Raw genomic sequence first — 21,577 nt, forward strand, 5'->3', positions numbered from 1 at the left:
AATGGAATATTCACTTTATGCTTGATTTATCAAGACACCTGGGGATAATGATGCTTGCAAAGCAAAACTCAGTGTTCCCACAGAGGTCTGTGCACGTTTAAACCATGGATGTGCTGCTCCTTGAGCTTACCTGAGACAGACAAGTGCTTAAGGCCTAGCTGTAACAGTCCTGAGGTTTCCCATCTCTGGAAACTCCCTCATCCCATGCCTTGAACTCCTTCCACAGAGACGCAGAAAAGAGACATACTGACCCACTAGGCCCACCCCACTCCTCTCTCAGGAATCCAGAGGCCCCATGGTTGTAATGTCCATGTGCCCCTATCATTTTATATGGATTAAAAAGGCCACTGCCCTGGGGTCAGCAGCAAAGCTACCTGTGCGGCAGGCAAGGTGTTCGAGAGGTGGGCATTAAACATAAGCTGGGGCCTGGCCTTCATCACCGGTGTGTCTGTGGCACTTAACCCCTCTAAACCCCAAGTTCCTCATCCATAAAATAGGGAAGATGATCCCATGCCCATCACAGTTGTGCTGACCGACGAGCACAGAGGAAAGTGCAAAGGAAACCGTCACGTACCATCCACACGTTTAAGATGTTTATCACAAACTTAGATTGCAAAGGCTGAAAGAGGAGACTGCTCAGATTACTTTTATGGCCAGCTGCCTGCCTTCCTTAAGATTTTGGGCACAGGCTTACAATCTCAAATGTCTTCTGTCTTCCATTCAATTTTCCATAAATTAGGTCAGTGGGAAATGACATCTGCTTGCGTGCATGGGCCTCTTCCTCCACCAGGTGGCACTGCTTCCCAATTAGCAATTTCTTTCTGCGAGAGGCTGGCTCAGACCTCCTTTTACAGCAGATCAAGTTGGAGCTGCAAGAGGAAAAAGAAAAACAATGAAGAACCACTGGGTGATCCTACCCCCACCACCTACCCCCGAATTTCAAGTAGCAAACAGGATCTCACGATTAGGAGCTCTGGTGACTGAGGCCTGTAGTCACTGCAGAAGAGGTGTGACTGCAGTAAGGGGGGGTCTCTCATCCCCCCACTTGTGATGTGCCCCACTTTCCAAAGCAGGAAAGAGGAAGCCTAAAGCCCCTGTGCTTCCTAGACAGACAGATGTCTACGTAAACACACGGCGTTCAGGCAGTGTGTACCCACGCTCCAATCTAGAGGGTTCACATTTTCCAAAAGAGGACAGCATTTAAGAATTAGGTCGATTTCTCTTGAGATATGGCAAAGAAAAGTTATTTTTGCATGTACAGGCACAGGAGCTGTGATTTGTAAGCAGAGATAAAATACTGATGTGAGCTTGACCTTAGGAATCCAAATTGTGTAAGCCAATGTACCAAGGGTCGTTTTCTGGGAAAGGACAGCGCTGCCCTCTGTGCTCAGTCACATCCAGGGTCTAGGGCACTGCAGTTGCAAGCTCCCCTCTGCCACCCTGGGACCCCAGGGCCTTCTCTCATAACAGCCGGTCTCTCTGCCCCACCTCCCCCAAGACGAGGAAGGTCCAGAGATGCAGTGACCATGTTTAAAGTCAGAGCATCCCTTTCCTCACCTCGTCCCCTACACCTCAGATCATTTCTCTCATAATCAATGGGCCCCCTTAGCAGGTGGGGTGGGGTGGGGGAAGTCAGCACTTTTCTTTATTCTTTTCAGATGAGATGATGGGAGGATATGGGTGGAGGTACTGTCACAGCTTGCCTCTGTTCCTTTCACTGCCTTAACCTTAGAATGCTTTTGTAATCAGTACGTAGAATTGAAAAAAGGTGTCTTCCAAGCTCAAATGGACGATACTCATTAGTACTAGATGCTACCTGGTAAAAAAAAAGAGAGAGATTATTTTACACTGTGCTTTAATCTTTTTGGAACCATCTCAGAAAAATCTGATTTTTAGCACTTACATAAAAAATTAAATGTGGACTTGCCTTGTAATGAATTTATTCTACTTTGGTACTGAATTATCGGGACTGCACGACTCAGCCCATGTATGTACAGCCCACAGCTCCCATTAATTGGTAAGGTCTCCAACTAGATTTAATCTTTGAGGACAAGGAATATTTTATGTCTTTTATCAGTGGATAGAGCTGAAATCACTAACTTTACTATAAGAACTGTGTTTGCTAAGTTCCTCACCCCCAAAGAACTATTGCCTTCATTCCTAGGCTTAATTCTCTTCCACATTTTCCCTGTCTCATAAAACAGTATCACAATTTTGTTCATCAAAGTTGTATTCAACTAACATTTGAGAGCCACCTTGGTACTACTTCGTTATGTTGGACCTTTCCCTTATATTCTTTCATTTAATCCGTGTAGCCATAATTTAAAATAAACAATCTTATTTTATATCTAGGGCAGATGAGGCTCAGAGGCCAAAGTCCTTCTACTCATCTCTTCTACCCACTTTCTTTCCCACTGTCCCACCCTAACCAGTCCCTGAGCTTCCAGGCTTCTTTCCTCAACCATCCAATGGTTTCCTTAAAAGCTATCAACATCTTTTTCCCTCCATTTAAAACTTGGTAACTTCCAATTTTTCATTCAATCAACTCCAAAATCTCCAAAATCAACTCCAAAATCGAGTCTGACTGTGTTTCATCTATTGAACCAGAAATCTCCTAACTCTTTCAAGATGTTCCGGCTACAAGTGCCTTTGTCTCTCCTCCTGCTACAGGACACTGATTCTTGTGCTGTGCCTTTCTCTTCCAGCACTTTTCGCCTAAGGGTGCGTCCCCTCCCTCACACCGGGACCATCCAAACCCGCCATCCTGTAAGGCTCTCCCCACACTCACCTCCTCGTGAAGCCTCACACAAACACCTCCAGGCTACACTGATTTCCCCCTGGCCGAGCCTCCCCATGGCACTATTACATCATTTCAGGAGGGTGTCAGGATATGGACCGAGGGATTTTGTGTGAGTGTGAACCCCTTGAAAATATGGCAATCTTGGAAAACTGAATATTTGCACATCCTACCACTCAGCACTTGCACGCCTAGATGTATATCCTAGAGAACTCTTGTACACGCGAACCAGGAGACTGGTACAAAAATGCTATTTGTAATAGCAAAAAAAAAAAAAAAAAAGAAAACCACCCAAATGTCTGTTGACAGAGGGGATAACTTGTGTGTGTGTATTCCTGTGTTCTACCCCCATGCAATGGAGTATTTTAAAGGCAATGAAAATGAATAAACCGCAGGAACACAGTATCAGGACTGTAAAACCAGATGAGTAGAGGCAGTCACAGAAGACTAGGTACAGGATACCCTTTCTATAAAGATCAAGAAAAGTCAAAATCCACTGTATATTTCAGGAGGATGGAAAATGTGAGAAAAAAGCGAGGGTATAATAAAATCTAGGGCAGTGGTTTCCTTGGTGTGGTGGAGGGAGGGAGGAGGGATGGATAAGGGACACAGGTGACGACACTGGAGGTGTGTGAGTTAACTTGAAGGAGGTTCCTAACTTATGCACATGGTGCACAGGTGGGAGTTTGCTGGCTAACAAGGAAAGCTGGCACACTGTAAACCATCAGGGATTCGGTGATCATTTCAAACCCACTGCCCAGCTGGGTACAGAGGGAACATCCACTAGATGGCTCCAGACAATCATCCAGTGCCCTGAGGGCTTGAGCCCTTCTGAGGGTCCAGTAGGTCCCAGAAGGCTGTGGGGACAACTGCAGGGGCCTGGAGTGAACAACAACACATGAGTCCTCGCCAGAGGACATGACTGATCTATGGATACTTGGAAAGTACCTCCTCCTCAACTTGTATCAATTACTGATCATGAAGAACTGCCTTGAGACTGGGCTATAGAAGACAGAGCCACTGAATATAAGGGATTCAATACTGTGCTGAAAGACAGGCCTGAAAAACAAAATCATATTAAATGTGAGACAGTGAATTAGGTCCTCTACACTTTCGAGGAGGACCTAAACCAAAAACATAGCTCTAGGGTGACAAGGACTCTGTTCTGGCCACCACGGTCGCCTCTGGCACACAGTGTGTGCTCAGTCAGCACAGAAACACAGTCTATCAGTGGCCACAGAGGCGACCTAGACAGTAAGGCTATTTGGGGGAAAAATTTAAGAAAATCCAAAAGGTAAATAATTTTGGGATCCACTGCCCACATTATGGGGAAATAATGGGTTGATTCCTACAAAAAAAAAAAAATCACCATGTATGATGTTCTCCTTTCACTTTTATGAAATTTGCAATAAAGCACAATTCTTAAGCCGTTTTTCATTTTTTTATTGCTGTTAATTCAAGGAAAAAAGGTTGCATAAAATCCAATCTGTTCTAGAAATATAAGTGGCCTTTCCAGTACATAACATTTCAAATATCAAAGTATATGGTAAACATACAAATAAGGAGAAGGTAACATACCTCCTATGTACAGTACAGTATTTTAAATCATAAAATAAGCTCCATAAAGTACACCTGGCATGTGATTCACAATGCGGTCCATATGTGGCTTATCAAAGCTCTCACTTGAACAACTCAACTGCAGCTTAACAATTAATTTAATAATGTGGTCCAAAAATACCCAGATCAAATAAAATATATTTAATCAAAATAATTTCCTTTACTCCAACTTTTTTCTTTTTAAATTAAAGCTTTCATCTACCCCTTCACACCCACCCTTTCCCTTCCCCTTAACTCCCACCCCTGAAACAAAGTTTTAAAATGTACATTGGTGCTAGAAATATAAACGCTACCTATGAAGCATTAAATGAAGTTTCTTTTTTCTTCAAGTTTTCCCTCTTGTCTAGCAATCTGTTCGGCTTCTGAATCAAGACCAAATATTTCAGTTCCTCTGATGCACACCAACATTACTCCACACAACAAAAATCTATCATTTCTGCTCCATACTGAGGAATGGGAAACAAAACCAACCCAGCCCCTTAACCTATGACTATACAGCGGGAGCTGCTCATTGCCATTGAATGCAGCAGTCCAAAAAAACTACACCCAATCTTCCAGATAACCTCAGTGCACTTTAGGAAATAAAAAATTACCTGGAAGCAATTTAGTACATAGATTGGCTTTAAAAAAAAAACTTTCTTTTTGTTCAAACAGCAGCATTAAACTTAGTGACATGACACTGACATGATTAATACCATCTTAACACACTCAGAATTCAGTCTTTCACATTATAATCAAGCATAGTGGTAAACTGTTATAAAAGTGACTTTGCTACGAGAGACAGGTTAGGGAACAGATACCTGACTTTGGAGAAACACAGAGCTTCCGTTCAGATTGCAATAAAACCACACACATTTTAAACACAATGTAACACTGTAACAGTTGGTGTAGAAAAAGAAATCTTTACTCAAGTAGTGTCTCTTTCAGCACAACACAGTGGTAGACTACAAGTAAACTGGCTGTCGACTGTCGTTACACACACACACAGGAGGACGACACTCATACCAGCTTGTTCACTTTATGTCTCTCTGAAGCAACAGGCTAAAAAAGTAGGATGAAGTAAAAAGGTTTTTTTTGTTTTTTTGTTTTTTAAGAAAAAGCTCTTTGTCCACTTCATACATCATATTTTTTCAGTTTCGTATGGTTTTACTTCTTCCTCTTTCCCACTTACTCTGATTTTTATTTGGACAACAAGCACTGCATATGTGTATTACGTGATGCTGTTTATTACATATATACACACTATTTTGGGAATTTGAGTTCTCCCTTAAGATTAGGTGAAACATTTTACCTCGATTTATATGCAGAGCAGTTTACAAAGTGTGGACAATGCACTGCCAGCCCCCCTGCAGCAGGCCACTGGGAGGACGAGGGCAGCAGGGAGAAGAGTACAGTGGAGGGGAAAGTGAGAAAAGCTGGGGAAGAAGCAAAGTTTCTTTTTTTTCAAAACCATGTAACTGTCACCAGTGTTGTAAAAAAGGTCAAATACACAGTTTTCAAGATTCAGTAAACATTGCACACAGCAAGTATTCAGTGTAAAAAGAAAAAAAAAACACGTGTCAACATGTTCCTTTTGATGGTTTGTTTGGATGTCTGATTACACGTATCATACAGATAAGCCTGTTGTTGAACCAGGAGACCAGAGGCTCAAAAGCAACGTATTCCTCTGTGTTTTGGACATCGGTACAAGAGAAATGAAAAATCCCAACTGCATAGAAATCTAGGAAATGTACGACAAAGAAACACAAACAAAATACCTTTCCTTTCCTCCCCTCCACCCCCCAGGACTCCCCACACTTCAGTGTATTAAGTAGGCAAGCTTTTCTTGTTTCAGTCTGCAGAATCCAACGTATCATTAGAAGGGGGGAGGGGAGGTGCGTATCTCAGTCTGTAAGTGCCTAAAACGGGAAAGACAGAACTGCTAAGTCACTGCTTACAAGGAAGGCATCACAAACCACTACAAGATATCAAACGGGCATGCTTGTCAGAAGGCACCTTCTTCCACACTACTACGATTCCAAAATGATAAATAAAACTTTTAAAAAGTAATACGAAGTTTGTGCTTTAAGTCCAAACTAAAGGTATCAAACTCAATCTTCCTTTAAAAAATGCCAAGTATATACGCCCAATTCAAGACGTTTTTTCTGAGAGATTTAGCAAAATGACAAAAGCCAAATGCAAGCAAAAGATAACAATTGAGGTCTACACTGAATTTGGTATCTTACTCATTCATACTCATTTATGAGCATTTTCTTGTTTCTAGTGGTATTAATGTTTAAACAGTTCAAATTCCCTTACACCCAAACCAGTGCTTAAATATTTTTGTTCCTGTAAAATGCGACAGCATTTTTTTAAACGTGTGCTGGGAAGGAAAGAGGTGGCATGGGGGGAACACGCATGAGGTTGGCTGGTTATGCAGATATACTAAATAAGAACTAAAAATCTTACATGTCAGATGACTACATTACTTCCTATTTTTCAATATTCAAAAATTTTGCTTACTCTATTAAACAGGATTGTAGCTTTAAAAAAAAGTGCTGCAAGCAAGAGATTTGACATTATTTAATGCAAATTCCCATTATACGCCTTAAAAAGTGCCTTATGGTTTATTCCTTAATTGGAAATTGAATTCCTCGGAAATTCCTTGTGCTGTGTGACCTGGGGCTACACTAGGTTTTGCTGTTTGCATCTTATGATTTGTCACCAAAAGCACAGCATCCGCACATGAACAAACAACAGCTCTTTCTCTACGACAGAATCACCGTGATCAATAAGGTGGGGAGAAATGGGCACACTCAAAAACAAGTCCTCGGGGCGCTCTCATGATTACCTTGTTGACTGGCCTCCATGGATGACTGCTTACACTCCTGTGCATAGTGTCCGCTTACACCACAGTTGTAACATGAAACATTCCCATTCTTCTTGGGCCCTGAACTGCTCGTGTTGGCAACAACATTAGGTGCTGGATAGACAGGATAGAATCTCCCAAATCCTGCCATCTGTTGCATGCCATAGTTGGCTTGGCTCCCCATGACTGGGTCATGCACCAGTCCATTTGCGTATGGAGTCTGAGGCAGAAAAAAAGGAAGTTGGTTTCCATTGCTCTGATGTGCTTGGTTGAGGTAGCTGCCATTGCAGATGGATGGCAGAGTGAAGAACGATGGGACTCGGTACATTGGTCCGGGCATTGGATTAGGATAATAGTAACTATTTAGCTGAAGGTTTCCATTGGTCCCACAGCTGCACCTTCGCCCACAAGAACCACAAGGACCTGAGCCCATCTGCTGTGGCGGCAATATTGTCCCATTAGCGTTCGTGTTTCCCACAGCACTGATATAAGATGTGCTGTCACTCTGTGCAGTACTGTGTGTCAAAGCAGGGCTTGGGCTTGGGGCAGGGCCTGGGGTGTGAGTGGGAACTGCAGGAGGAACAGTAGACTGGGCCTGACTGATGCCCGCACCCGCTGACTGGGTAGATGTGGCCGCTGTGCTGAGCACGCTGGAATTCTGGCTGGGTAACACACTGGCAGCAAGGGGAGAGCCTGGCAGGGTGTAGGAAGCTGGTGGCTGTGCAGCTGAGAGGCCAGCTGCTGGAAGAACTACCTTCACATTGGTAGGTTGAGGGACTGTCCCTGTGTTTCCCTCAATCTGAGGCACCATTTGATTTAGTCCTACCACTTGGGATGCAGATTTTGTGATGGGGTCCGTGGTAGCAACAGGAGATCCTGGAAAACTACCTGGGTTATGGACAGGAATAAAGGCAGTGTTTGGTGATCCGATGCTCAGACTCCCAGTTGGCTGTTGTGGGATGTTCACTGTGCAACTCTCAGAAGATCCCTGCGGTGGCGGCAATTTCAGCCTCTGAATTGTCAGATGCAAAGCAGGAGTACTACTATGGGGAAGGAACGTTGAGGGAATAGGTAAAGGGGAAGCCAGCAATTCAAGGTGTTTTTCTGAATCTCCAGTAGAAGCTGTTGGCCCTAGTATTCCAACAGGGGTTGAATTCGTGGACTCCCTTATTGCAGAAATAGCAACAGGACTAGGAACGAGCATCCCTATTGTTTTGCCATCAGCAGATTTGGGTGGTGGAACGACAACTTCAGACTTCTGGGCACCATTGTGCATGACACAGTGTAAAGTTGGCACGAAAGGAATATGCTGATATTTGGGTGAGCTTAAGGGATCTTCCAAAAGGCTTCCGTTGTCATTTCCTAAAGAAGCAATTTGAACATGTGGCTTGACAGTGACAGTCTGATTGACAGAACCATAACCTGTAAACCTGGTTGTTGATGGATTCCCAGAATCCTCAGAATTGCTGTCTGTGTCTAGGAGAAACAAACATAAATAGATGTTAACACAACTGTAATTCCCATCTTTCTTGATAGAAATAAATTTTAAGTATATCTAAAATGAACTCTGAAGTTTGGAAGTAGAGTAAATGTGTCCCTCAGTTTCCTGCCTGCCAAGACGATTTTTTAAAAATTTTTGGCTCTGTATGGACTTTACTTAAAAAATATGGAGATTCTGGAAAAGGCAAAACTATGGAGACAATAAGAAAGATGAGTAGTTGCCAGGGGTGGGAGTAGGGGGAAGATGAATAGGCAGGACACAGGGGATTTTTAGGGCAGTGAAAATACTCTGTATGCTATGTATGCTATTAGAATGATGGATACATGTCATTATACGTTTGTCCAAAGCCATTGAAGGTGCACCACCAAGACTGAACCCTTAGGTAAACTATGGACTTTGGGTGACAATGATGTGTCAACGTACGTTCATCTTTGATAAAAAATGTACTATTATGGTGGAAGATGTTGATAATGGGGAAGCCTATACACGTGTGGGGACAGGGAGTATATGGAAAATCTCTGTGCCTTCTTCTCAATTTTATCATAAGCCTAAACCTGTGCCAAAAAAGTAAAGTCTTAAAAAAAAATCCATAGAGAGAGCAGCAACAAAACATAAGGTTAATTTAAGACTGAATGAAGCACATACTGTGAAAAGAATTAGCTATTTTTAACCTTAATAAATTTTAGGCAATTCACTTGATTTATATTCTGTACCGCCAAACCCACGGTCTTCATACTTGTCTTACATAAATGATACAATTTAACAGAGCTCAATCAAAATGGTATTTCACTCAAATCTCTAGAGGTAGGGAAGGGAAGAGAGTTTCATAAAACAAATATGCTACAACACAAGAAGCAGGGCAAATATGAGTCAGCGCACTCCCATATCTCCAAATGCAAAACAGCAAAGTGGCAGATACACAATCGTACTGAATTTGTTTCTATTACTCCATTGCTCTTGTGCTTGTATACAGAAATAACTTCAATCTAGACTTCCCCTGGATCTCCTGACTTTTGGTATAAAGAAGGAAAAAGATAAAATCTAATTCACAATGTTTAAATACCATAAGCCCAGATACTGCAATAACACGTACAAAGACCATTCAATTAAATATAGAGCCTATTTTAACAGCTTTCTGCTCATAAATATAAGCAGAATTGCATTATGTACTTAAAATGTTTATATTTATTGAGGTAGTAACTAGTTATATTCAGCTAAGATGTTAAAAAAATTTTTTTTAATGATTTTATTATTTTCCTTTTTCTCCCCAAAGCCCCCCGGTACATAGTTGTATATTCTTCGTTGTGGGTCCTTCTAGTTGGGGCATGTGGGACGCTGCCTCAGCGTGGTTTGATGAGCAGTGCCATGTCCGTGCCCAGGATTCGAACCAACGAAACACTGGGCCACCTGCAGCGGAGAGCGCAAACTTCACCACTCAGCCACGGGACCAGCCCCCAAGATGTTAAACATTTTTGAAACAGACTGCTAAAAGTAAATCATCCTCATCTTCCTGGAGCAAGGTCAAACAGAACCTACTTAAGTGACACAGACTGTCAGCCGCGTTGTAATCCGACTATGATAAAATCTACTAGGAAGAAGAGATTCAATATAAGTAAACGCTCGTAGGACAAACTCCTCTTAATAACTGAGGTGTTTTCTTGCTAAACTTTGCAAAACAAAAAGTACCCCCAAATTAATAACTTCCTTAAGGCATTATAACTATATCCGTACCATCAGACAAGTACGGAGTCAAACATTTAAGTCCAAAAGAAGCTGTAACACTTCTCAGATAGTCAATTAGATTTCTGTAAACTGGGCTTTGTTTAAATCTTTTTAAGTCATAGCAAATGGCCCCATGATTTAAAATGGTCCCAGATGATTTTCTGAGCATTGTAAGGACTCATCTAGTTATTTAGAAAGAGGTCTCGCCCTTTTTAGTACAGATTTCGAAAAGTATAGTCTCAAAACAAAACTCCATTACGACCAACAAGAACAACAAAGCCATGTACTTTTCAAAGCGACCTTTTTTCCCCTTCTTCCCAGAGCCCCCCAGTCCATAGCTGTATGTTCTAGTTGTTGGTCCTCCCGGTTGTGCTATGCGGGACGCCGCCTCAGCATGGCCTGCTGGGCGGTGCCATGTCCGTGCCCGGGATCTGAATTGGTGAAATCCCGGGCTGAAGTGGAGCTCGCAAACTGAACCACTTGGCCACGGGGGTGGCCCCTCAAAGCAACTTTTTTATGTACTCAAAATTCTAAAAATGATCAAAGCTTTTTATCACTGTGGCTATTTTTCCCCCTGCTGGTTTGAGAGAGCCCTAAATGATTTTTCATGTAGTCACCTAATAACTGAGCCTATCTGAAAAAGGGCAAGTTCCTCCACACAGACCCACCAACTCACCCTATCTAATGACAGGAAAGGGATGCTGCAAGGCAACCAAGCGTACAGACGGACTCAACAATTTTGACAAAGAGGCCAAACCTGTACTGTTAGATTAAGAGCCACAGGAGTATTTGTATGGCCTGCAAAATCAAGTACAACATGTGAAATGAAACATACTAAAAGCTTGTCTATTCTGGGTAAGGCATAAAAATTATCTCATTTAACCTTCATAACAACTCTGAGAGATTACTTTCATCTTTTTTTTTTTTCATGAGGAAACTGTGGATCAGAAGTGCAATGTATTAGTAGAACTAGTGGGAGAGCTTTAAACCCATGCTTATTCATGCTGCATTTGGTATGACTTCAAAGTCACTGAAAAGTACCAGTTGGCATTAACTGCACGTGGTGCAGCAGCACTAGTGCCACAGCTCCCTAAGATGTGACCCGACACTGAAACACAGAAGCTAAGGGCTCAGAGAGCTGTGGCTGCCTGGGAAGAAGCCACATGTGGCTGAAATACTGTGGTCTAAGGATCTCTAAAGATCTTTAGGTGGTTGAAGAGAAATTATTTAATACTGCACACCAGGATGGGTATACTTTACAAACAAAATGTTACCAGTCAGATGCCGCCATCATGTGTAAAGAACGACATCCTCATTCAACACATACATTTTTGAGGTCTCACTTCCAGAATGGCAGAGTAAGGACTTCTGATACTCTACTTCTCCAGAAAAGCAACAAGAATCCTGGCAAAAACTGTCGAAATCAACCTTTCCAGAACCCTGAAAATTAACTCAAGGCTTGCAGAAATCTGAGGAGGGTTTATTCAAGAAAAATAGCTGAGGGGCTGGCTCCGTGGCCAAGTGGTTCAGTTCACGCACTCCACCGTGGTGGCCCAGGGTTCGGATTCTGGGAGCGGACATGGCACCGCTCATCAGGGCACGTTGAGACGGCGTCCACCATCCCACAACTAGAAGGACCTGCAATTAAGATATACAACTGTGTATGGGGGGGGGGGGGAGTGGGGGGAGATAAAGCAGAAAAAGAGAAAAAAAAAAAAAGATTGGCAACAGTTGTTAGCCCAGGTGCCAATCTAAAAAAAAAAAAAAAAGACCAAATTTCAAAAAAAAAAAGAAAGAAAAATAGCTGAATCCCTTAAGAATGGGAGCATTGTGGCATTGTCATCTTGCTCTAATTCCATCTCACTTTCTCCAGCTCTGAAGTAGCCTTGTAAACCAACAGTCTTGCAACTATATTAGCTATGCATACTAGCAGCCTAGCAACGACTAGAAGAAACACAGGTTTGAAGCTCTCTAAAACCCCATCCCCAAAGAACTTATCACTATTTGACTGACAGCTTGAGCTCACTCTGTGTTAACAGCTGCTTACCCACATTCATTTGTGACAATCAATCAGAGGCAACTGTTTAACAATGTGGCTGCCTGAGGCAGCATTGCCAGCTGGGGCTAACCAAAGAGGCTGACCAAAAAACTTAAAAGGAAAAACTGGGGTGTAAGATGTCCACAGGGAGCTTTGAAAAGCTTCAATATATTCCTGGGAATCTAGAAAGCCATGCTTATGTCTAGGGCTGTATGTATGCCCAGGAAATATCTGAGAAGGCCCTAAATGCTCACTTCTGGCTAACTGTGAGCCTCTGTTTAAGGAGGAACTGAAGACCTACTACATACAGAAAACAAATAGCAAAATGGCAGATATAAATCCTACCTTATCAGTAATTACAGTAAATTTAAACGAATTAAACTCCAATAAAATGGTAGAGATGGGCAGAATGGCTAAAAAATCATAATCCAACTATATGCTATCTTTAAGAGAGACAGTTTAGATTCAAAGACACCAAGAGGTTTAAAGTTACCCTGCAAACAACACCTAAAAGAGACTAGAATGGCTACATCAGTATCAGATAAAATAGACTTTAAGACAAAAATTGTGCCTAGAGACAAAGAATGATATTTCATAATGATAAAAGGGTCAACCCATCAGGAAAATATAAAAATTATAAATATATGTGCAGCTAACAACGTACAAACTTTCAGTCTTTCTACAGGAACTCTACATTGTGTTATGCTTATCTTCTTTCTATTTAATTTCAAATGCAGTGAAAAAAATCAACATTGCTAGGAACTGCTAAGTCAACAGTTATTATAAGACACCCTTTACAGCAATTAAATTTAAAATCAATAATGACATTTATAGGAACAAAATTACTTATGTTTGACTGACTTTAAGAGAAAATACACTTTTCCCTGTGCTACCCCCACATCCCCGCCAAAGAGCAAACCTCTGTCTTTTTCTTCTTCACTTTCAAAACTTTCTCTTCCATCATGTCGTGGGCTAGATGGAGAACTGTAACTCTCTGAAGATGTTTCTCCACATGTGTCATGTCCAGATCCAATGTCCAAATTCACATCTAAAAATAACAATTCTATTTTTAAAAAATCATGTTAAATAGTTAATTTCTGAACTGAACCATTAGAAATTAGTTACAGCTGCAAATTTTTTTTTTCAGTTTTCCTACAATCACCTAAAAAGCTGGTTCTTGACCTAGGTAAAAATTATTAAATCACAATTTTAATTGAAAATAATTGATAAATACATTCTTATAACAAAAAGCACAAGAACAAGTCAATCTTATTGACTTCAAAAAAAATCAGAGTTTAAGGTTCTTTGTAGGGTCTGTCCAATAATAGCACATTCAGCCACTTTCTAAGTCTAGATATTTTAATTCCTCAGAAAAGTCACTGGAATTGGAAAATTCGTTGGAAAATTCATTCTTTAAAAGAACTCAAGAAGAGAACTGCCAAAAATGCCTATTCAGTTAAAATTACTACATCTGAGTATTTAAAAAGAGTAAAATACTTTCTATCTAGTAGAGTAGCCCCTTGAGTCCTGCCCAGAAGCCAAGCAGACAGTGAGGAGGGCTTGGGGGTAAAGTGCAGAATCTGTCATGATGGAGCAGCTACATCTGTTTTGAGCCAAAGGAGAGATTATTGGCACATCTAGGTATTGGACATTCCTGCACTGGTCCAAACTTAGGAAACTGTCTTATTCATTTCTGTAAACCCCGTAGCCAGCATAGCTTCTGCCTTGAAGCAAGCATTCAACACATGTTTAATGTATAAATCCTCATATAAGGGACTCCAGAGGGATCTTAAGAACTATATATATGAGGGAATCATTTCCACAGCAGCCTGGTAGAACCAATAAAAGGTAATAACTACTAATCACTTGGACAAAATATGCGTTAGAGAAAATACATGATTTGTGTAATGAGCAAGTTAGTTCACCAATCTGTCTTTTGGGGGGGGGGGGGGGTGGGTGGTGAGGAAGACTGACCCTGAACTAACATCTGTGCCAATCTTCCTCTATTTTGTATGTGGGATGCTGCCCACATACATGGCTTGATGAGCAGTGTGTAGGTCTGCATCTGGGATCTGAACTCATGAAGCCCAGGCCGCTGAAGCACAGCGCATGAACTTAACCATGACACCACAGGGCTGGCCCCCCGACTAATCTGTCTTTTGAAGGGAGTGAATTTGTAAGAGTGTTAAGATTGTTAAAGATGACCTACTCAAATGGTGGATGAATACCGAAGAAGAATAAAGTCATTAAGAATGCAGATGTTGCTAATTCCTTTTGGGTGACAAACTGCCAAGGGAAAACTGCACAGTCTCATGAAACTATAAGAAAAGTGGCAGAGTTACTTGGGCAAGTAACAATTTTAGAGAAAAGTAATCTGGAATATACTTATACATAATATTAGGCTCTAAATTACCAATCACGACATGACTAAGGAAAGGGATGCAAGTCAACACTAGTGGCTATCTGAAGACAGTCTAATGTGCCATAGTGGCCAAACAACCTGGCATAGAACTGTGACACATATAGAAATAATGCATATAAATATTTCAACCAGCATATAACAAAACAAGTAATTCAAAGATTAAGAAAATCAAACATTCAATATGATAGTCTCAAACCAGAAATAATGGGCTAAAAAGTAACTACTGGCTAGAGTGAGCCAAGATCTGCTTGCACACTGGAGTGGAGTCTTTGAAACTTCAAAGAGTAAGTTTCAGAATATGTTGAAAAAAAAAAAACCAGCTATTTCTCAAAATGACATAATTTATAAAATGATTTTTAGATTAGCCAATAAATATTCTAATCACCAAATTGTCATATATTAATTTGCATTTTTCAAAGAACTAAATACATAAATCTAAAATTATACTAAACATAATTTTCTCTTTGTGATGATCCAGAAGGTGCTTCAGAATTGTGTAGGGTCTTTGGAATTTTTATAATCAGAAATTATGTGATCCTCTGGAGTCAGAAGGTATCAAGGTGAGGATCAAGCAACTATGCCAAAGGATACTCCAGAAACTGCCCTTTTAAATAGAAATATAAACTTTTTAATTTAGGTCTAAAAGGGTAAGAAGTCACGCATGTTAAAAACTTTTAACATTAGCCACTATTCTAACAATAAAAATCCTGGTTACTAGTATTTATGAACAAACCGAAGTTAGTTAGACTTAAGAATCATTTAAATACACCAGATGACAAAACCACAATGGGTTATTAAAGGAAGCTGGAGATTTTTAAATCACTGTAATCTTTGAACAGAAATTGAGAGGTCAACCACCTCATTCCCCTAAATTTTCTGGTGCCACAATCAGAGACAGAAGACTGGGGTGGAAAAAACATGGGTGAGACGCTGGAACAGAGTTTTTAATGATGCAGATGAGGTAATGCATCCATTTCTTTCTTAGAGAGATTTAAAGTTTGAGGTTTTAAAAGCAAATACACTGCAAAGAATACAGATGACAAACAGCACTGACTGTTTTCTAGAAAGAGACAACATGGATGGAGGCAGTGAGTTATTTATTTTGTTCCCTTTTGTACCTTCAGAATTATGAACTATATAAATATATTATTACTCAAAATACAAGTTAAAATTTAAAATTAAAAATAAATAATACTTATCTTAAACTAGAATGAGTTAAAGATCCAGACAACCTATGAATCAGAGGATCCAATATTTTCAGCTTCAATATAGTATCTGTATTTTATGATATGTACGATTATTCCATTAAAAAAATTCTCAAATATATGTTGAGTTTACTGAATGCTTAAAGCTAATTCTAATTCCTTCAAATATATTTTAAAGGGAAATTAATAAAGGGTTTTTTTTTTAAGTTGAAGTTGGAAAACAGTTGAGCTACATTTGACATGACATGAACAAAACAAGTTGTACAACGTACATTTTATTTATAGCCATACTCTATAAATATAAACTGGTGATACAGATAGAGGAGAAAATAGACTGAACAAGGTTTACCTTAATCAAAAATCCTGAGGTTGTACTTTCATAATATTTGAAAATAGAGAGATAAAAGAATTGGTGCTTGAGATGTTACTAAAAAGTTCTTAATAACCTACACAGAGTATGTTTTCTTCTAACTTACTGAACACCTATGGGCTCAGGACCAGCCAAGCGCTTTTCATACGTTACCCCACATAATTCTTACAATCTGGTGAGATACGTATTATTCCTGTCTTACAAATGAGAAACTAAGGCTTTAGACAGGCCACGTATCTAAGAAACTGGTAGAGCACGAGATTCAAACCCACTCCTGTCTGAGATCAAACTCCATGCACTTCTCCTCTGAAAATATGAAGGTAAAAGGGAAAGAACTGTTGTAAACTTATTTGGTGAGCAACAGATCCCAAATTATGTGAGAGACAAGAGACAGAGTGATCTTGTGAGAGTGGTATATATTTGACAGGAATTTTAACACGAGAATGACCTAATTCAGCATGTGCTTTAGAAGACAAATGAGGTGGCGGTGTAGGAAGTGAACGAGAAGGAGAAAAGAACAGAGACAGGGAGACCTGGTGGAAGCTAGTTTCAATCATCTACAACAGAGAGCTTTTATCTTCCTATTTTAGCTTTTTCCTCCTTCTTTTGGCGGTCATCACCACAGGAAAACCTCAAAGACAGTAAAATATACTCAAAGAATATCAGTTTTTTCCACGTCATTTTTTCCCCTAAAGACAGCTCAGCTGATTCAATGAGTGGGCCAGATGATTTCACAGTCAATATTCAATTTCTCTAAACAAATACACAGTTTAAAAACACACTCCATTAAAAAAATATATTCCGGGTATGTTGCATCACAACTGAATGTACTAATATTTGAATAAAGTTTAAATTAAATAAAATCCTTATTTGTGGGATCAATCCAGTCAATGTGTTAGGTACGCACATGGATAAAACATTCCCCTAGAGGTCTGTGGGCTTTTATTCTTTTTTATCTTTACTATTAATAGTAAAGGTAAACATAACATAAAAGTTATCAATGAACCAGCAGAAGGAACAATTCTCAAACGAACACAAAATCTTTCACCAAAAAATAAAGGGACCTTAAAACAATGATGGGTAGATGGAAACCACACAAATCTAGTGCAACAAAAATCTGGGTGTCTGAATTCCTTTAAAGCCTCATAAAATTCCACAAAGATCAGTCATTAAAACACAAAAAAGTCAACAAGATTCTAAAAAATGCCTTTACACAAGAATAGGTATAGGCTTCCATGAGCGTGGAAAAGCTCCTCCAGGTCCTCTACACCTGTGCTCTGGAGTAGGGTCTGGCTTTGGAAGGAAATCAGTGAGGAGACTGCTGCTGCCAGAGGAAGGAAAAGGTGGGTGTGGGTAAGCGTAACTGTCCAAGGAAATGTCTACCTTCCACGGCTAAATTCTATTTCCTCCATTAACTTCATTAATACTTCAGAACTGTTTAACTCAGAAATTGCTATTCACAGCAATGGAGGACAAAAGTATAATATCAGGATTTGACACAACAGCTCAATACCCACTATAATAGCTATCATGCTGAATATATTTAAGTGATGAGCATTTGAAAGGAAACCTTTCTTACCTTTTACAGAACCGCCATGGGCATGCTGAGGAGTGGGGAGTCTAATCCCATTTATTCTACTACTCAATCTGTTGTCAGTTTTCTTAATTTTCTCCCTAAACCAAAAGTATACATGTTACCAACATTTTTTATAAGGTTTTCTAGAGAACATATTAAGTACAATATAACTAAAATTCCCTTCATAATTTTTCTATAAATTTTTTTAGTAAAGTATAATCAAAATGCAAGATTCACATTTTAGTGTACAGTTCTGAAAGTTTTGCCCCTCCAAACTGAGTATTTGACAATAGCTTTACTTTCATCACCTATATATGTTGCTTATTTTGAACTGAAAGAATAAAGCTCTAAAGTAAAAATATGAAGAAAACTAATAGGAAAAGACTATTTATACTACACAAACTAAACATGCCCATAATCAAATGCTTCATGTTATCTTTTCTTACAAATTTCTACTACTGGCAACATTAAATTGAACCTACTTTTCTATTTGTGGCTTTCCTTTCTTCTTATTTATTGAAGATAAGCTTCGTTTTTCAGTTGACTGCTAGTGGAAAGAATCAAAAGAAATCAAACAAACAAAGCTGAACCACAGGCATACAGGTATCCTCTTATTCTGATATCACACATTAAAATGACACATTCCTAGTTGTATATTCTCACAAATTTTTATTTCCAACCTATTTTTTGAAGTTATCTACCTGAACCACTAAAATTTGCATATTCCTGACAAATACTTAATATTAATCATGAGAAAAATATCTATTTTGTATTTTGCTTTAAAAATGGGCCTGCATTCTTTCTTCTGACCACAAAATCAGATGCAATCATGTAACTGGCATTACAGGTTTGCTAGTATCCTCTTCAAGTTCAGGTTGGTAACAGTGCAATACACACTTGTGTAACTCTAAGAAGAAAAGGTGTAGACATTGAAGGAGAGAGAGAAAATATAATCAGATAGACTGAAAACAGGCCATTAAGTAAGTATGACTAAGATAACACACAATTTCTTAGAATATGCTTCAATGCTTTTGTTCATCAAAACACGCTGCAGTAAAGGTTAACATCTGGATCAGAGTGTGGGCCAGAAATAAAAATCAGGTGAACAAATCCATTTTTTAGACAGAAGGTTTTCTCCGCAGCTGCACCAGCATGTACTCCCCCGGTGTCTGTCATGCCATATAACCTGAACACACTTAGAGCATTGTGCTCTCTGATCACACCAACTTCTAAGAAAGCAAATACTTCCTAATTACATTCAGGAGTGCCAGTAAATTGGCCCAACTATTCATGACAGAAGGTCACCTTCAAAACTCACATCACCAATAGCAAGACAATGATTGAAATATAAATAATTATTTCAAAAGCAAAACATTTAGTATAACAATTTAATGTATCCCTGGTTAGAATCAACATTTTAGGCCTCATATTAAAACATAGTAAGTTTCTGAGCATAAAAGTAATCTAAACGTATTTTTTCAGGTCTCAGAAGAGCTGAGATCATATATAACAACTGAGTTTAAAGTCTAACACTTACACCTTCTTTCATTTCTTCTTACCAGCTACCCTATCTGACATCATAATGCTTACAAAAGTCGACGCTCACAGAGCAGCAGCACTTCAACCACACGGCAGGAAGACGAACAAAACCCCAGGTACCTGGTCAGCCACAGCCACACAGTGCTCCGGGTGCTGGACGGCAGCGCAGCTCTGCTTCCTCCAGTCCATGACTCCATTCTGCTCAGGATATTGCATGGTGAGCCCATCCAATGGAGAACAACTCGTACCAGTAGTGCTATCAAAAGAAAAGTTTATATAAGTACGAAAATTTGTCCTCAATAATCTAACCTACTGTACCACATAGTGAAGAAATTATAGTAACCCTTTCTTCAGTACATTAGTTTTTTTGTATAATGCCTAGTGATAGCTCTAAGGAAAAAAAAGAATACTATGAGAATAAACCAGTACACAGCTATCATATCTATTTATTAATACCTGTCTCTCAGGAGATTAATAACAAATGCACATTCTGTCTTCAGACTCCATGCTATGATCACTTCTCGGCCTTTTGGCTAAGATCAAGTGTATACTCCATGCTATGGTCACATTGTACCATATACAGTAGGGGTATCACCTTGATCTTGAAAGAGTTGCTAAGTACTGAGTCTATCTCAGGTAGGTGAAGAGACAGGATAATGTGACTGAAAACCAAAAGAAACAGACAACAGACACAGACCCAAAGAGAATCCAGAAGGTGAAGTTACAGGACATGGACTTTAAAAAATAACAGTGCTTAAGAGGGTCACTCACTACAAGATTGAGAATTTGGGAAGAGGACTGGAAAATATAAAAAAAGAACCAAATGTAGATTCTAGAATTGGAAAATAAACTAAAATTAAGAACTCAATGGATGGAAAACAGATGAAAAAGATCAGTGAGGAGGAAATTTGGTCAGAAGAAAATCGTCAGATTGGCACACCAAGAGGAAAAAAAACATAGAATATGCAAAAAAATTTAAGAGACATGTGGGACATGGTGAAAACTCTAACATATAAGTACTCAGGAGTCTCAGCAGAGGAAGCGAGAGAATAGGGCAGAAGCGATATCTGAACAGATGATAACTTAAGACTTCTTTGAAATGAAAAGGTATCAAGCTTCAGACTCAAAAAGCAGAATACATTCAAAGAAAGCTACAAACATATCACAGGAAAACTGCTGAAAACAAGACAAGGAGAAAAATCTTAAAAAGCAATCAGAGGGAACGGCACATTAACTTCAAAAGAGCAATGGTAAGATTGAAACAATGGATGCCAGCTGTCTGAAGTTTGAGTTCCCCCTAAAAGCAGAATCTGGGATGACACAGTTGATTTGGGAGGTGATCCCAGGAAGCAGGAGCAAGGAGTGGGGAGACTGGAACAGGAAAGGACAAACGAATGTGGGGGTCCCTTAATGAGGCTGCCACTACAAGCAAGAGAGGCTCAAATCAGCAGAGACCTTCCAGAATTATCTACCCAGTGGACAGGAAGCTGGAGCTCCTCCACCAGTTGAGAGCTGACTCCAGGCAAATTAAATCTCTTGCAGTTCTGGACTGTGCTTGTTCAAGGGCCAAGCATGCCCTAGAGAATGAGTAAGGGCCCTCAGGCAGAAGGTGGAAAGGGTTCTGGCATACGCTTGCAGTAGGACAGCACTAACATGAGAACTGCCAGCAATCACACAAATTTTATGTGATTTGCAGCAGATATCAAAGGCGGGCTGACAGGAGATGATACAAGAGAGCAAAGGCATTAGAGCAGAAGACGATGAAACTATAGTTTCAAAGTGCTAACAGAAAATAACTGCCAACCTAGAATTCCATACCCAGCAAAAATATCTTTCAAAAGTGAAGGCAAATTAACATTTTTTTAGATAAAAAAATGAATTCATCATTGGCAGATACGACTACAGGAAGTATTCTTCAGTTAAAGGAAATGATCATAGGTGG

At 39.8% G+C, this 21,577-nt stretch overlaps 1 protein-coding gene across 7 annotated transcripts in view; it reads right to left on the reverse strand.

Annotated features, from left to right (window-relative positions):
• Window positions 1–580: 580 nt before the first annotated feature.
• ZCCHC2 (zinc finger CCHC-type containing 2) overlaps window positions 581–21,577 on the reverse strand; it is a 58,118-nt gene continuing 37,121 nt past the window's right edge. Inside the window, exons 9-16 of one of the 7 annotated variants that reach the window (XM_046671504.1) lie at window positions 19,756–19,891; window positions 18,579–18,640; window positions 18,100–18,194; window positions 13,443–13,586; window positions 7,245–8,738; window positions 6,172–6,312; window positions 1,558–1,816; window positions 581–869 (exon numbers count right to left, since the gene is read on the reverse strand). In XM_046671504.1, the coding sequence (XP_046527460.1) occupies window positions 6,245–6,312; window positions 7,245–8,738; window positions 13,443–13,586; window positions 18,100–18,194; window positions 18,579–18,640; window positions 19,756–19,891 (1,999 nt within the window). In that variant the 3' untranslated portion in view covers window positions 581–869; window positions 1,558–1,816; window positions 6,172–6,244. Of the gene's footprint in view, window positions 870–1,557; window positions 1,817–4,224; window positions 6,313–7,244; window positions 8,739–13,442; window positions 13,587–18,099; window positions 18,195–18,578; window positions 18,644–19,755; window positions 19,892–21,577 lie in introns of those variants that run through there. The other 6 variants (XM_046671505.1, XM_046671503.1, XM_046671501.1 and 3 more) reach the window with 6 other exon arrangements.

The sequence above is a fragment of the Equus quagga genome, chromosome 9 (assembly GCF_021613505.1).
Source record: "Equus quagga isolate Etosha38 chromosome 9, UCLA_HA_Equagga_1.0, whole genome shotgun sequence".
NCBI lineage: Eukaryota > Metazoa > Chordata > Mammalia > Perissodactyla > Equidae > Equus > Equus quagga.